The 16,531-nt window shown below is 37.5% G+C and overlaps 1 protein-coding gene across 1 annotated transcript in view; it reads right to left on the bottom strand.

Moving 5' to 3' along the window:
- Positions 1-16,531, bottom strand: part of efna5b (ephrin-A5b) — a 139,724-nt gene that overhangs the window by 15,045 nt on the left and 108,148 nt on the right. Inside the window, exon 2 of the mRNA XM_066644905.1 lies at positions 13,621-13,913. Within this exon, the coding sequence (XP_066501002.1) occupies positions 13,621-13,913 (293 nt within the window). The remainder of the gene's footprint in view (positions 1-13,620; positions 13,914-16,531) is intronic.

Raw genomic sequence — 16,531 nt, 5'->3', positions numbered from 1 at the left:
AACAGATTACATTTTTATGGTAAGACTATTTGAATATTTGAAGTGAGCTTTTCATTATCTGGGGACAGTAAACAAAATCTAAATTTACATAGTTCAAATAAAATCACACCTTGTGGATCATAGCAGTTTGTGTACATGTGCATGGTGTTCTGATAATACAAATTTTAATACTGTATAGAAATAGAAAATGAAATATGAAAAATGTCCAAAAATGAATAATGTCTTTTAAAACTGTAACAGTGGTACAAAACTTTATATCATGATGATATTTTGATTGATCATTATAGTTTATAGTACAGACTGAGTTGCTTCTACCACACCATGAAACTGTCTCGTTTCGTTAGCTGTGCTTAGGAAAGGTCAGCTGAAAAGCAGGTCAGAGTTCACTACAGGAAATCAGAAACACCAACGAATCAGCAGCAAATCTGAGCAGTGCACAATTCTCATGCTAGTGCAGCAGCATTAAACAATCAACACCACTCTCTCTCCATAGCAAAACAACTGAGTTGCAAGTGTAAAGCACACATCATCTAAATGCTGCCTTAGGCTCGCGTGTTGCTAATCCATATACAAAGTGTATGCGAGTGAACACTTGTATCAGCAATAAGTACTTTATGTAGGGGCATTCACATAATACTGTACTGTTTATACTGTATTGACATGGATTATTGTCTGTTATATCAGTGAGGTTGGACAAATAAATATTTACTTAAAAATAAGATTTTTTTACCCCACTAAACCTGCTTTACTGTAATTAGATTTTTCACCTTCGACCAACAGATTTATCACTGTGTGCTGGTGCATAAATAAATATCAAAATGTTCTAAGCTCTTTGATGAACAGTTACAGTATATGGACCATAAACACTAACAATACATATGTATAAACACCACTGACCTACTGTGTTTAAATACTGTGCAATTATCGATTAGGGGAACATACAGATTCACTGTATATTTACTTCATTCAGTGAGCATTGTTACTGTCCAATAAAAAACATGTATCCCCACTTTCATGATGAATGGACCAATAGAAAAATTCCCAAAATTACTTTGAATCAAATCTTTGACTTTGAAAGTTAAAATTTGTTTCATCTGGACAATGACAATATATTATATAAAATTAAATTCAAGATACACAGCTGGACCTAATGACCACTGTTGACTTTTGAAGATACATTACCACTGTTTGCAGCATGATGAACAAAAATATATATTGACAGTATTTTGAGGTAAAGTGTTGTGTGAGGTTTCAGGTTTTCATGTACTATACTGGTCTTCACACACCAGAGATCAATAGAGAGAGAAAAAGAAAGTGTGTGTGTGTGCGTGTGTGTGTGTGTGTGCATGTATACATATGTGTGAGCAATGGGTTTGGGTCTCCAGCTGTTCTTAATATGCCTATTCAGAGGCTTTGATGTACAGTCATTTAGAACAGAGGACAGTTTGACTCAACATGCCCTGTCAGTGTACAGGACTAGGCATAATAGTCCACAATGAGTCCTTCTTAATGCCTCCATTACACCACTTACTTTTGCCACTATCACATCTGAACCCACTCGAATTGATGACTCAGTGGTTCCAGTCTCCAGAGCGCCCCTCTTTCAGGGCTGGAGTTTCTATATTTTTATTTGTTTAATTTTTTTCCCTGAAGTCCACTTTCTCAACTATAACAACTTTGTATGACCAATTTCTGATCACTTACCATCATTTATCAACTTAACAGATTGTTTTTCAGAAGTTTTTATTTTCCTCTGAAAAGGCATTCCAACCAGAAATATATGATACCAGCTTTTACATTTACACTAAAATCATATGTCTAAAAAAAAAAAAAAACTAAAGCAACCAGTGTCAGATGTCAAAGAGGAATAGTACAATATAAAAATAATCATTCCTCCCTATATCTGTAATGTTTAAAAATTCTGCTGCAGGCTGCATAATGTAAAAACACACTCATTCTTTATTGCAAATAGTTGAAGTTAACTGCTGTTAACATCAGATCCTGCAAATGGATATAAATTAACAGTGAGAAAATATAAAATATCTTACATTTTTTATCTATATTATGTTTTGTTTTATGATGTTAAATTGTAAAAAAAAGGTCATTCACACTTATTTGAATTTCTGAACATAAAATGGATGCATACACTGTAAAAAATGCCATAAAAAGTTTTATTCAGCCAGTTTGGTAAATCTATTCAGCTGATTCAATGCAAAATATTGACTGACAAGAATGATTTTTTTCATGATTTGTGGCTCGTTTAAACCTCACTTTGCCTGTAGCGTGAACTTGGGCTCAAGTAGCAAAATAGCAAAAAGCCTCCTTCTAGAGGGTTCGGCAAAAAGCAAGGAAAAGAAGAATGATATAAGCCCTTTAAAAGCCTTCTAAAATAAGAAGAAATGTGGATAGAAGATTCAATGACTATCCTATCTAGATTCCAGAGCAGAGGTCTTCAAATCCAGAGCTTGGATTTCTGCTCCTGGATTTTAAAAATAATTTTAATCATCAGAATAAATGTGAATGGACTGACAAGAGGATTTGAGGATCTGGATTTCATGACCTATCTTAAAGAGAATGCATATTGACCATCTGACCATTCTGAATGAACATGCAGAAATACATATGTGGCATTAAAAAGATTCAGCAATAGAAAAAAAAATCTGACTACAAAATTAGATGTTATTCTAACAATTTTTCTAATTCTAAACCAGTGTGTGCAAAGCAGTTGAATATGAAGGAGAAATTACATCAGTAGTGAGTGGCTGCCTCTCAAAGGATGGCAGAAACGGTGGGTTTTTGTTCTCATGAATTCACTTTGAGAAACAAATAATTTTGTGTCATGTGACTATTATGTTTTGAACATATAAAATAATAGCACACTACATTTCTTTGTTCAAATGTAGACAGCAAATTCCCATTCAGAAACAGCAACTCTGAGTGTTCTGATCATTGTTGAGTAAGAAAAGCATTGATTAAAACTCAAGCTTTGTGCTTGTAACTAAAGTAGAATGAAGTGAAATGCTGTGCTGTAACTTAACAGACAAACCTATCAGTCTCTGTATTGTTAGATATTCTTTGGTATTGTTCCCTGCTCTCAGACATTTGTTGATAATTCCTGCTGTTGTAGCTCTGCTTTCTTTCTTTTGTAAAAAAGAACTTGATCAATATAAAACTGATACTTGTTTTAAGGAATGAATATAACCAATAAAATTTATCTAAATAATTGAAACACTGAAAAATGAAACAAACACTACCAAGTTTAACAAAACGTTTCTGACTGAGCTTCTCATAGTGCTCCTCTCTGAGAATGAGACGATGGCTCTGTTAGTATAAAGGTAAAGTGTGTAAGTGTAAAATTTGAAGACTCACTGTACTGCTGTATTTTCTTTCACTGTTTAATAAACCTTTATTGTTGTATGTGCTGTTTTGTTTTCAAGATTATATTCACAGTTCACATTATACTGATTGTTTAATTTTAAGTGTAAATGTGATGTGGCATATTCCTATTCATATGTTTTCTTGTTCTACAATGGTTTTGCCTTTGTAAGGTCACTTGTTGTAGAGCGCTGTCAGTTGTCAAATATAAGCTTCCGAAACATCAGGTGTTAACATCAAATGTTAACACAACATAGTATCACATCCGTGTGATGTTTTTTATGTGCTAGAAGACCTATCATGAGCGAAGAAAGCAGTCAAAACCTTCACTGAACATTACTGCTTTAAAAACTTCTGTGTTCTAAAGAGTCTCCAATGCATGTATTCAGGCAGCCCAGGTTTCTGATTTCAAAAGCCAAAGGAATCAATTCTGTCAACATATGGACATAGAGATGAGGACTGCATGCACATTTATAGACCCGTGCATATACAATGAAGGTGAAGGTGTAAGTCAAATTCTCTCTGAAGTAACGTTAAATACTTTTGAGTTCAATCGATGACAGGAGGGGGTTTTTAAAATATATCATACTCATACTCAATTGTATTAATGGAGAAGAGCTTTCCCAAATGTTTCTTGTAATAATTTCCTACCAGCTGCATTGTATGATGTTGTAAGTTCTTGCCTAGAATATGGCTTGAAGTACTTACAGAAACTTTTGTTATTGGTTATTATATTTGTGTTCAAAATGTTCCGTTTTCTTAAAGGTGAAATCTGGGATTTTAATCCAAATACTATTCATAAAGTGCAGAGAGTGTTTCTTCACCATTTGCTAGCTCTCTGGTCTGTTTGTATACAAACTTAGCTCAATAAATAGGTGGGGGTGGTGGGGGGTCTTGTTCTGAAATACGTCAGGTGTTCTCTCTCTCTCTCTGCTTTGATGTCATGAGTCATGAGAAACTGTGTCTGGAAGTGTTTGGATTGTGAAGAGATATCTGCACATTTAAAAGCATTGGATTACTTAAGGTGGAGCTGACTCCAAATTTGGGGCAGTACTAACTGTGTGAAAGTGAACACAGATTGTAAGTGCTACAAAACTAAACAAGTCAAGTTACAAATGGGATTCTGTGGTAATTCAAACAGTAAATAAAAACTTACGGACAAGTTCAGGAAAGCCAGTCCTTCAGAGGGCGACAAACACTCATATATTCACTTTCACACACACTTATGGACACTTTTGATTAGACAATCCACCACAATCAATGTGTGTTTTTGGACCATGGGAGGAAACTGGAGCACCCAGAGGAAATCCACGGGGACACGGGGAGAACACACCAAACTCCTCATAAACACTCACCTGGAGCAGGACCCACTGTGACAGTGACACTACCTGCTGCACCACCGTACTGCCCTTAAGTATACCATTCTACCTTAAAAGATGCCGAGTGGGAGTTAGAATCATTTATGTTGCCTTTAAATATGGTAAAGAAGAGAGTAAGCATTAGCTGCCATGTGATATAACAATGCTAGAGCCATCTGTCAATAACACCAGCCAATCTGTCAGTCCCCAAGTAAAATGTCAGTAAATACATAAAGCCTAGCAAGAGTCCTCCAGACAGGACAGACTGATGGTATTTATTTTCTAAAGTGACTTTATATTATAAGAATTTTCACATCCCAATCTTAAGCTCTTGTCCATAGAGTGGTCCAGTGCAGCAGAAGCTTTTGGGCCAAGCGTGACACAGTGTCTGGCAGGAGGTCAGTCAGGGCTGGGCTGAGTGCCACTGAACATTAAAGTGACACACACAGACACAGACACAGACACACACACACACACACATACACACACACACACACACACACACACATACACACACACACACACACACACACACACACACACACACACACTCGGAGGAGAAGACAGGAAGTGGTGCAACCTCATATAAGAACAGTAAAGGGCTAGAGGGAAACAGAGGAAAAAAAGAAGAGGAATGAAATGTTCCATTCATCAAACAGATGATAATTTTTGACATGCATGTTGCTGGATAAGTCTGGGGCGCAGATGAAAAGAGAGTAGATTTCAGGGGAACGCTCGCAGAATGTGAGTGATGGGCTCGGCCCTCTGCGTCCCTGTGCAGAAATGAAATAACTAAAAGTCTCCTGTCATATTTAACTGATGTACATCTCGGATCTTCATTCACCGCGCGACTCGCAGTGTTGCCATGCCAACTCCGCCGCTTCCCAAATATTATCAATCAAAGCCTGGGCTTCAGATATACCACAGTTGGAGCGGTAGGAAAATCATGATTAATATGCTTTTCTATGACGGTAAAATGTGTTCATCCAGCCAAATATGAAAAGCTCGTTCAACACAAAAGAACAATATATAGAGTTCCAATTCCACTCACATCAAAAATATGATTCGTTGCTAGGCCTGTGCCCGTTGATGGTTAACTGAGTTATGCTCAGATGAGACGGCACACCTCTCATTTAATGCAGATTTAAGAAAACATCATTCATTTACTGATTTATTTCATGCAAATCTGGCATCAGAAAAAGCAGCTTTGGTTCTGGTGCTATTTCCCAATTTTTGAAAAATCAAGCTATGGTGAGCAGCTACAAACACCACGACTTTAATAACCACTGTGTAACATATGCAATTCCATTCCGTGTAACTATAATAACACATTTCATGGCCAAAATGAAGACAAACATATGCCATATCCATACAGTGTAAAATGTTGCTTTTATTATCAATATCATTATTAATAGCAGTAGATGTTCCTGGAAGCTTTAGAAGAGGTAATAATAGTTAGAGGGTCACAAGGCCTGGTCCCAATTCGCTCCTCCTGACAACTGCAAAATTACTTCCGATCTTAGGTTGATTGTAAATAATTTTCTTCCCAGAAGATGTGTGGAGTACACAATCCAATCTTTACTGCTCGGAACTTCTCCCAGTGCAGTTGGGGCAGACAATTGTGAATCATACAAGTGAAACATGTTCCATATTTACAACTCCTGTAGTGTGGGGTAAATGCAGACACTCAGCTGTGAAACGTGACATTAAGATTAGGCCTGAAAGAGTCGACCTAGGGTTATGGTTTCACTGCCATACGCCAGGTTTGTTTACATATACTTGTGAGAAACGTTCGCCTGCTCATGCGATGTAGCACTTCACAAGAAACCCCCTCGAGGGTTTGATGACTGGAACGGTCTGTCAGAGGAGAGCAATCGGAAAGTCCGGGAGCATTTTGTAGTGTGGGGACATAAAAACCTGCGAAGAATGTGTGGGGTGTCTCATGTTTTCAATATGGGTTAGGATTTATAAATAGCGATGGCATAACTGAAGGAAACATGGAAAATAGTAATATCAATTAGAGGTGGGTGATATGGCCCTAAAAACATCAGGGTATATTTTGGTGATGATATTCTTGGCAATATGAAAAAAAAACCCACTGAAAATAATTTTATTAATTTCAAGAACACAATATTGCGTCAAAATAAATGTTATATTTAAGCAAAAAAATGAGAAGGAGTGTGTATGATGAAATAACAGCATGCCTGCGATGCGGCTCAGTCAGTCCATCTCAGCCGTGCTGTTATTTCATGATAACAAACAACCTTGAGTATTCTATTGTTTTTATACAACATACTGGCTAATAAATTGTGAAATACATAAACAGAGCTGTGAATATTCATTCATTATCTGTAAGCGCTTATCCAATTCAGGGTCGCGGTGGGTCCAGAGCCTACCTGGAATCATTGGGCGCAAGGCAGGAATACACCCTGGAGGGGGCACCAGTCCTTCACAGGGCAACACAGACACACACACATTCACTCACACCTACGGACACTTTTGAGTCGCCAAATTATAGTTTAATCACAAGTTAAAAAGCCAGCGTTTACTGGCTGTTTTTAGTTTTGGGAGGATGTATGAACAACAGCACTGGCAAAAGGAATTTTTTTTTTCTTTTTTCATTATAATGTCTCAGTGTTTATTTTTGAGTTTGAGTTTTGAATTACAATCTCTTAATTTGCTGAGTAAAAGTTTTAGGGAGAGCTTTTGCATTAAGACACTTTAATGGTGAAAAAGACAATAAAACAGCTTCCTATTCCAGCTTCAACAAATTTATTACAGATAAATAGGTGGATTAAATGGAATTAGATTTGAGATAACATGCCAAACTTCTACTAGCATCTGTTTGTTTGTGTGTGTGTGTGTTTGTGTGTGTGTGTGTGCGTGTAAGTGAGAGAGACAGAGAGAGTAAGAGAGATGTGAGAGAACCAAAAAAGAGGAGAAACGGTAGGAGAATGAGAGCTAATTATGAAGATTGAATATATATTTGAGCATATATTCTGAACTCAATATCATGTTAATATTGACAGCACTAGTGGGAATATGTGTTATTTGGTGCTTCATTATTGTAAAACTGAAGGTAAAGCAAAGGCAAATACACCAAATTCACTTCAAGCCTGCCAAAACTGTGTGGTGCTGCTATTTTCCATACTTCTCTGTGAGTTGCTGTTTCTATCAGTCACTCTCTTTCTCACAGGAGCTCCTCTGATATTGGCTCCACAGACCTTTAGAGATTAAAATCAGTCTTCAGATTCACTATATTAGAAAAAGATGCTGTCTTAAGCATCCCGAGGTGGGGGGGCTCCACACCAGCCATCAACGTGCCTCAACCTTTGACCCACGGAGACTCGAGCCCAGACTCTCCTCATCCCTCACAAAGCACACAAACACAGATAAACACACACACACACACACACACACACACACACACACACACACACACACACACACACACACACACAAAGCCATTACTCACACAAAGCTAATACTGCATTCTGCTGAATTGCTTGCAGATGTGTGCAACATTAAATAGTTTCCTGCATTTTTCCTGAGGGCAGTAAAGTTAGCATCTGTACCCTCTTTTTCAAACCTGCACAGAAGGAACGGGATAAATAAATAAAAAAAGAAAAACTAGAAAGAAAGATAGAAAGAAAGAAAGTAGGGGAAAAAAGCAGTTTGTCCCAGATAAGAAATCACTCTGTCTCCTCCAGCTTAGCATCCTGATGGACTATTTACCTTCTCCAGCCCCACAGTCATGGCCGACACACACACAAACACACACAAGTGTGTTTCTGTGAATTGTGGGGACATTACATTGACTTCCAGTCTGTATATAATACTACGTAATCCTTAACCCTAATCCTAACCTTACCCTCACATGAACACATTGTAACCTTCATGTGTTAAAATATAGTGATTTAGAAGATGGAGACCAGCTTGGGGTCCCTGCAAAGACGAAAGGTCCCCGCAATGAGTGTGCATAAACAGGATTGGTCCCCACAATGTGATATATTCCTAACACACACACACACACACACACACACACACACACAAATATGAAGAAATATGGCCTCAATTTGATTCCTGCTCTCCTTTCCTTGATCAACCAGCTTGTATTGCTCAAGTGCAAGACAGCAGAACTCTTTCTCCTCTCCCTAATGCTATCAAAATGGCAACAAATCAAGCTCACCTACACTGAACCCTGGTCAAACTGGTACAAAGGGGAAAAAGGAAATATACATATATATATATATTGTATGTTAGAAAAAAATACCTCAAAACGTATTTGTATACTTAATAAAAATAAGTATAATGCTTTATGGTTGGTTACCTCTTACGGTACACTACAAAAAGTAGTGTAGCCATTTTGCTAGGAAATTATATAATGTATAATAGCTATTAATAATTAAGGCTGGCCCTGAATTTCTTTAGGTAATTGTTTGCTGGGTAGGAATTCGGTTTACAGTTTTGAGATTCGGATATTCATTTTTTTGGATAAATGTGGCTATTGATAAAGGCAACCCTACACTCCACATATATTTGTCTTGTCAACATAAAAGTTTTTAACGAAGCCTAAATCAACTTAACTTACAACCTACTTACAGCGAAGCATGGCAAAGCTACAGTTCATTTTGTCAGCTTTACACCTCTAATTAGAACACCTCCATGAAGCTCTGGCTCTTAGTGGCACCATGTATGCACGAGTTAGCGACCGACTCGGAGGGCGGAGCCATGCTGGCAGCCGCAGTGCAGCCTTAATTTTAAAGCGGGTGCTGAGCGCTGATTTTCTGAACAATAGGACTGGCCCGAAGTATTCGGGTATTCAGATATTTGATCGTTGGGTAGGTATTTGATTTCTAATTTTGAAATTCGGATATCCAGTTTTTTGGATACATGTGGTTATTGATAAAGGCAGTAAAAACGGTGCTCTCCCCTCTTCACCCATATTCAGGCTTATCAACATAGTCTTTGTCCAAGTGAAACCTAAATCTCAGTCATATAAACCAGCCTAACATGCTAAAACGAAGCGAGGCGACGCCACAGTTCATTTTGTCAGCTTTATGCCTGAAATTAGTTCAAACTAGTTAAATTTTGTATACCTGTGCCATTAGTTAGCGAGCTAGGTAGCAGGTTAGTGAGCATAGATAGCCCTAAGAAGCCCTAAAAATTTGGCACAGCCCTATTAATAATATACAGTAAATCTTTAGATGCATTATTGAATGATAATCCTGCAGTCTAAAGGAACTCTTCAAAATTAGAGAGCAACCAGTTTTACAAGTCAATTTACACTTATTATTTATAGTATTATGGGTGATGTTTCAGATTGCTGTTCAGATAACACAATTGCTTCATCATTAAAATCTAAATCACAGCCTTACTGCCCAGATTCAGAAATACTCTTCTCAGTTATGGTTGTAGACAAAAGGTCACAAAAGGTAATAAGAGCTTGACAATATCCACTTATTGCCTACTTTTGTTTAATAAACAATAATATTCTCTATTACAATAACAGCTGAACCCATAAATAATATTGCATTTGATCCAGCAGCTGACTCAAAGATAGACAATAAGAATGAAGATGCCCAGACTTGATTTGCTCTTTGACCTCGTTGTAAAACAAAAACAGCTGAGGTACCTGATGAATGCAATTACAATCAAACGTCTGAAAAATCTGTTTATAAAATGACAAGACAATGAGGACAAAGACAAAGGCAGTATTTTGAACCTCTGTCTAATATGAACTGTAACTGAAACAGAATATGACAGGTTGTTATGATCAAGCCTCAAGCTTGACAGATGGGTCTGATAGAAAGATTTTAATCTCATGAAAGGACCTTTTCTAAAACAACTTCTGCCGTTAAAGCTTTATGTAGACCTGCTTTATGTTTACTACTTGAAAATGTTAACAGCCTTCTGATGGTGTATGGCTATCACAGTTTCATCAGTTAAATACCTAAAACTGCAATTATACTGAAGATGGTGTGTACGATTAGGACATTTGATGAATATAGGATCTTTAGCAAGTACCTAACTAGCCCGATCTCATCATTTATGCAAGTGAAATGTGTATTTATGATGAGGATGACATGAAAAACTATTACCTTTAATGTATAAGGGGTCTTCTCAGGGGCCATGACTATCAAAGCTTAATAAATTGCACACAGCATGCACAGTGTATTGATGACGAAGAAATTTGTTTCTAAAGTTTTTTTTTTTTAAATGTAGGCTCTGCATAGACAGTCCTATCTGGCACAACCTTACTATTCCTCTGACAAAAGGAGCAGCCATAGAAACAGACAGTTTAATCAATCAGAGTGGGCCAACGTCTTTCACAGATGTTTAGTCTGGAGTGGGGTGTTAGAGGGATTGGAGCTATGACTCGTCAGAAGAATGATATGCTTGATGGTTTTCATGTCCTCAGCAGCACTGGCTAGTCAAGCACATAATAATCATTCAGAGTGTAATGAAGCCTCAGGATAAGGGGGCCATAGCAGGGCCCTGAAGCTGAATAGATATATCTTATGAGGGGAAAGTAATGAGGTTTAGCTTTATTTTTGCCTTCCACCTTGTGGACAGGTGTCCTTCAGCCAGGAGCTCAAATTTTATTTTCTTCTTGGCGGGTATTGCTTCAAATCCATTTGGCCTCTCCCTGTCGTTTCCTATAAAATCCAATTTATTTGTTTACTCACCTGACCTGGGCAACAGTAACGGACTAAAACAGACTTCTGTTTACAGTGCCCTGGTTTCTTGTATTCAGCATGGGAGAGTTTAGGCATGGAAATACAGTGTAACAAATAAGGCAGTGAGGATTGTAAGAATGGCTTACACTACTCACAAATCTGTTTGCTTTCTCCAAGTTTGCCATTATTACCACATTAAAAAAACACATAATAGCTAAAGTAAAAGTATGAAGTTGCAGAGACAAAGAATGAACTCAGCGACATCAAGGTGCATCCATAGTTCCTACTAGGCATGTGTTGATAATCTATAATGAGACATACTGCGATATGATACATACTGCAATGCACAGTAATGTTATTGTGGACACTCCTACTAATTTGGCTACATTCATTTTATTCAGAATGTTATGTAATGTAAACAAATGTCAATTACATGCCTCTGCAGACCGCTTTTAACTTGAAATAATGGATAAAGGTAGAGGACAAAAGAGAGAGATGTGTAGTTTAAATTATGTAACTTTAAGTTTAATACGTTATACAGTTCTTACAGTTACAGAAAGAGACATTCATGACACACTGTAGGGGCTGAGCTCTGTTCAATTTCTTACAATGCTGCAATAACCTATGCGGCATTCTTACAGTACTGCATTAAAGCCATATTGAGATGAGTTAATGTTACAGTCATAGCCCTATATAGCTTGTATATCTTGCTCCATAATAGCCAGTTTGTGAAGTGGTAGGTAGCTGATTCCAAGCATGATACGTGATGCTGAATGCTCCATTTCATTTAATTTATGCTAGTACATTTTAATAAAAAAAATGAAATCTGGTGTTTATTATCTCTCCCTGCCTTTATACTTTCAAAGAGAGAGAGAGAGAGAAAGCAGTGAGGCTAGAGAATGGCACAAGGTCGCATGATTCCAGAACGTTTCCATCTATTGAAAAAGATTAAACCAGAAGTATGGAAATATTTCAGCTACAGACAAAACAAAAAATAGGTAATTGAGGATAGCTCACCATGACGTGCAGTTAGAAAGTGACAGCAAAATCAGCCAACATGAGAAATGTGATGACACATCTCTGTGATCATCACTGCAATCCATTCAGCAATCATAAAGAAAGCTTGCAATCCCATTACAGCAGTATAGAGAGAAATTTTTAGAAGCTAACAGCTCTTCAAAAGTGAAACCATCAATGGTGGTTTCTGTTATCTTCCGTCAAACATGAATTTTGTTTCAGAGCTTCATACTGCCGACCATTAATTATTATCATACAATGTGCTAACAGGCCATCGTGTGTGATTAATCTTTATGTATAATAACGCTAACATTCGTGTTCATTGTCCTTTTCATACTGTACATTAAATATAACTAGACTGTTGATGTATGAGCTTATAGGAGTAATAAGTGCATGGTAAAATATTTTTTATGTGTCCAAACATATGCAATTTAATGCCCTGGCTGTATGTGATATTTTAATGTACCATTTTAAATTTTTAATAGCAGATTTTTACATGAACGCTGATATCATAGGTTTTACAGTAGTCTTTAAAATTAGGTCCATATAGGATTAATAAATACAATAAATAATTATCATAATCCATATTGGATTATAATAAATATGTTATTGTTGTGTATAGTGTATATTCATTTATTAAAAGTCAATCAGCTGAAGTAATTAACAACAATGCAAAGCAATGGAAACCTGTGATAATTCATCTGTAATCCATAATTATAGCTGTCCCAAACACTTTATTTGATTTATGTTGTTTAAAGAAGCAGCTGATATGAAAGTGGATGTTTGGTCCATTAAAGAGTGAATAATGCTATTTATCTTGCAATGCCTGTTGACACTACGGCCTGCACTTTATCAATATCCTGCTATGCAATTATATGAACTTCAGTGGGACTCTTGAGCAGGTCTTGATAAGACACTATGCACTAATCACTATGTCTCTAGTCTAAATGTCCCATTTTGTTCTGAACAAGCAAATGAGAAATTCATGTACCTGCACTCATCACAAACATAAATTTCCCTACTAACTCTTCTTGTTCTGGGCATCCCTTTAAACCTAATATCTCTATGATGTAACAACCTGAATTGACTGAAATAGACGACATGAAAGAGATGGCACAAATGTCTGAGATGAATCCTTGTCTGATAAATTTCCAAAGGTCAGCAACAGTGTGAGAAGCTGATTTACTCACATATGTAATAATACTCTCTGCCTGGTCGGAATTCAAAACCCAGGGAGAAGGGTGTGAAGAGCTGGAACTTCTCTGAGAACTTGAGAGGCCCATTGGGGGAGTGTGGCCTGTTGCACTCCCAGCGCTTGAAACCCTTAGCAGATTCATCGCAGGTGCTGTAGCCATCGTAGTTCACCATGTAAAGGACGTAACGCTCTGTCCTTTCTTCAGGGACAGAGTCCTCGTAGTGCGGGCAGTAGACGTCCAGGTAGTCGTTGATGCAGACATCGATGTGGTAGTCTCCACGGTGGAACCTGAGCGAAAGAGAGAGAAGAAGGAAAATCAGCTGTTACAAATGACACACTGCTTCCTAACTTTCTGAAGTATATTCTAGAGTTCTTTAAGGCTTTGTCTCATCAAGAGAGCAAGATTTCCTGGCTTCAGACAAGACCAAGCAATAGATTTTTGCATGCTAATATTTTCTTTATCTCTTTGAGTGAGAGGTCTGCATTCTCTGGATATCGCTAGCATATTTATGATGTTCAAAGTAAACACAAGCTTCCAGTAAATAGCAGGCTGTGTCTATAAATCCCTCAAAGCAAATCTATGTCTGTGCAACCCAGATGTTGGTGGATTACATGCAGAGAGCCTTGGAAAAAAATATGCACTTCTCTTACGCCAAACACTCTAAAATGCACTTTCAACTTCAGAAACCTCCTCAAACTCCATGGGGTACATGAAAAGGGATATGCAAGAAATCAAGCCTTAATTCAGGGTAGATGCACTCAGCTGTCCAAAAGCAGTCAGGCATGTTTATTGATGACGCAGAGAAACATGCATCAGCGCAAACCTGTCATGTACACAGCATGTCCATTTTTAGTTACATTGCCTGATTCAAATCAATAGCAAATGGAGGGGAAAGATACATAATGTTCTAGCCGAGCTCTGTTAGTCAGCACCATCAGAGCTTTAAGTAGATTATATGTTGATAAGCCAATTTGTTCAACTCGCTTCCTCTGCCATAGACCTGTAAACACAGCTGATTTGACATTTCTTCCTTTTTATAAACTTTGCGAGCTCTCCACAACCTTGATCGCAGAAATATCCACTGTCAGTCACAAACGTTCCAGAGAACAGGTCAAAGAATTAATTAAGAATCAGCCTTGTCTTGTTACAGGAACTGCCTGACAGAAGCTGGCTGGAACATTTAATTCAAGACATCCAGTTTTGTATGTGACCCAGGTGTAATTTTGCGTTAGCCTTGTTAACCTTTTGTCTCAACCAAAAAAAACAAACAAAAAAACAAAGACATGATAAGTTAAAGTGTGAGTCTGGCCTAGACAGAAGCTAGTTGGAACATAATTTATGGACCTTCTGCTTGTAGGGCTATTTGCATGTCCTTGTGAAGTCGTACAAAGTAATCCAGTGGCAGGGCCAAAATAAACAGCAAGGTTAAATGGCCAGAGAGCGCTGCTGTGATAAAAACTGGGCTGGGTGACAATAATTATCAGCCCACTGCTGGATAGCTCTGATTTGAACTTGAGCCAGGAGAGAGGCACAGACTCGTCTCCATGGACAAGTGCATATTTAATCCATTACAACCATGAAGAGAAGTTTATGTATGAGTGAAACTCATGAAACTGGTCACAATACAGTAAATCATGATCACAACTGGATCACAGTGCTTCATATTCACACCAATTCACAATTCACACCAAGGACCAATTGCTGGTCCTCCAGGACAAACATACAAAAAAAAATGACAAACCATGGGAGAGTATGTGGTCAGATTACCCCCTCTGTTTGCGTCCAAAATGTAGTTATAAGAAATGGAGATCCTGCACATTAGAGAGTGTGTAGTATAATATGTGTCGCACCACATATCCATCTGTCATATTGAGTAAGTGCTAATTACTCAAACACACAACTCAAATAAATTGTTTTAATCATCACTTTTAGTCTTTATTTATATGTGACTATTAATTAATATGAGTATGGATCCCTGTCCCATTTTTCCACATCACGTTTATAAATAGAGTTATGTTCTTTTGTGTCAGTCAAGAGAAAGAGAGAAGCTTTCTCTATATCTCAAAAAGCATCATACTTTCTACATAGAGCATATCACAGATAATAAAACTAATAATACTGCATCCAGACAGTAATTAGACAGGAGAACGTCAAATTTATAGCTGACTAAAATTATTTTCAACATAGAATTCACTGTCAGCGCAGAACCTGTTATATTATGACTAACACTGTGCCCTACATTGGGTGTGGAGAGACAGCCTCAGCTTCACTGTGGGGTAGAAACAAGACTTACATTTTCAGACAAGGAGAAGTAACATAGAGAATTAATTTAGGCAGACAGTCAAAATAAAAAAAATATCCTCCAGGGGAAAAGAATGAGACAAAGGAATATGTAGCTTGTGTCTGTAGACCGTTATACGCTAAACAAAACACACAGTGAAATAAAACGATTAATAAAACTTAATAAAACAACAGAGAAATGCATTGATTTTAGATCCTATAATGAAAATGCTAATATTGCTAACAGAAGATAGAGGTTTTTCTCCTTATTATATGACAAGGCCTCAAAGCATGTCTGGAAATTATGAAAAACTGACCACAATTCAATTAACCACAGATTCGTCAAAACTCTCCCAGGATCACTGTGCTGATCTCATTTAGATTAATGCATGCAATCGCTTCATTTTAAACTTGCCTTGTCACTGAAGTAATAAGCCTATTCACAGATAAATGTATCACTGCTGTGAGGCCCTCTCAGCAGGATGGCCAGGCAGCTAATGAACTAGAGCTCAAGGTGGCCGCACAGAAGCTGCAGTGAGTTCCCACAGTGAGTTCATAGGGTAATTCTGCTTGGATACAAGATAAGCCCTGACAAAGTGCTGTTAATGGCATTTCTGCTTTCCCA

The sequence above is a fragment of the Hoplias malabaricus genome, chromosome 14 (genome assembly GCF_029633855.1).
Source record: "Hoplias malabaricus isolate fHopMal1 chromosome 14, fHopMal1.hap1, whole genome shotgun sequence".
NCBI lineage: Eukaryota > Metazoa > Chordata > Actinopteri > Characiformes > Erythrinidae > Hoplias > Hoplias malabaricus.
This window is presented reverse-complemented; position numbering and strand designations above follow the sequence as displayed.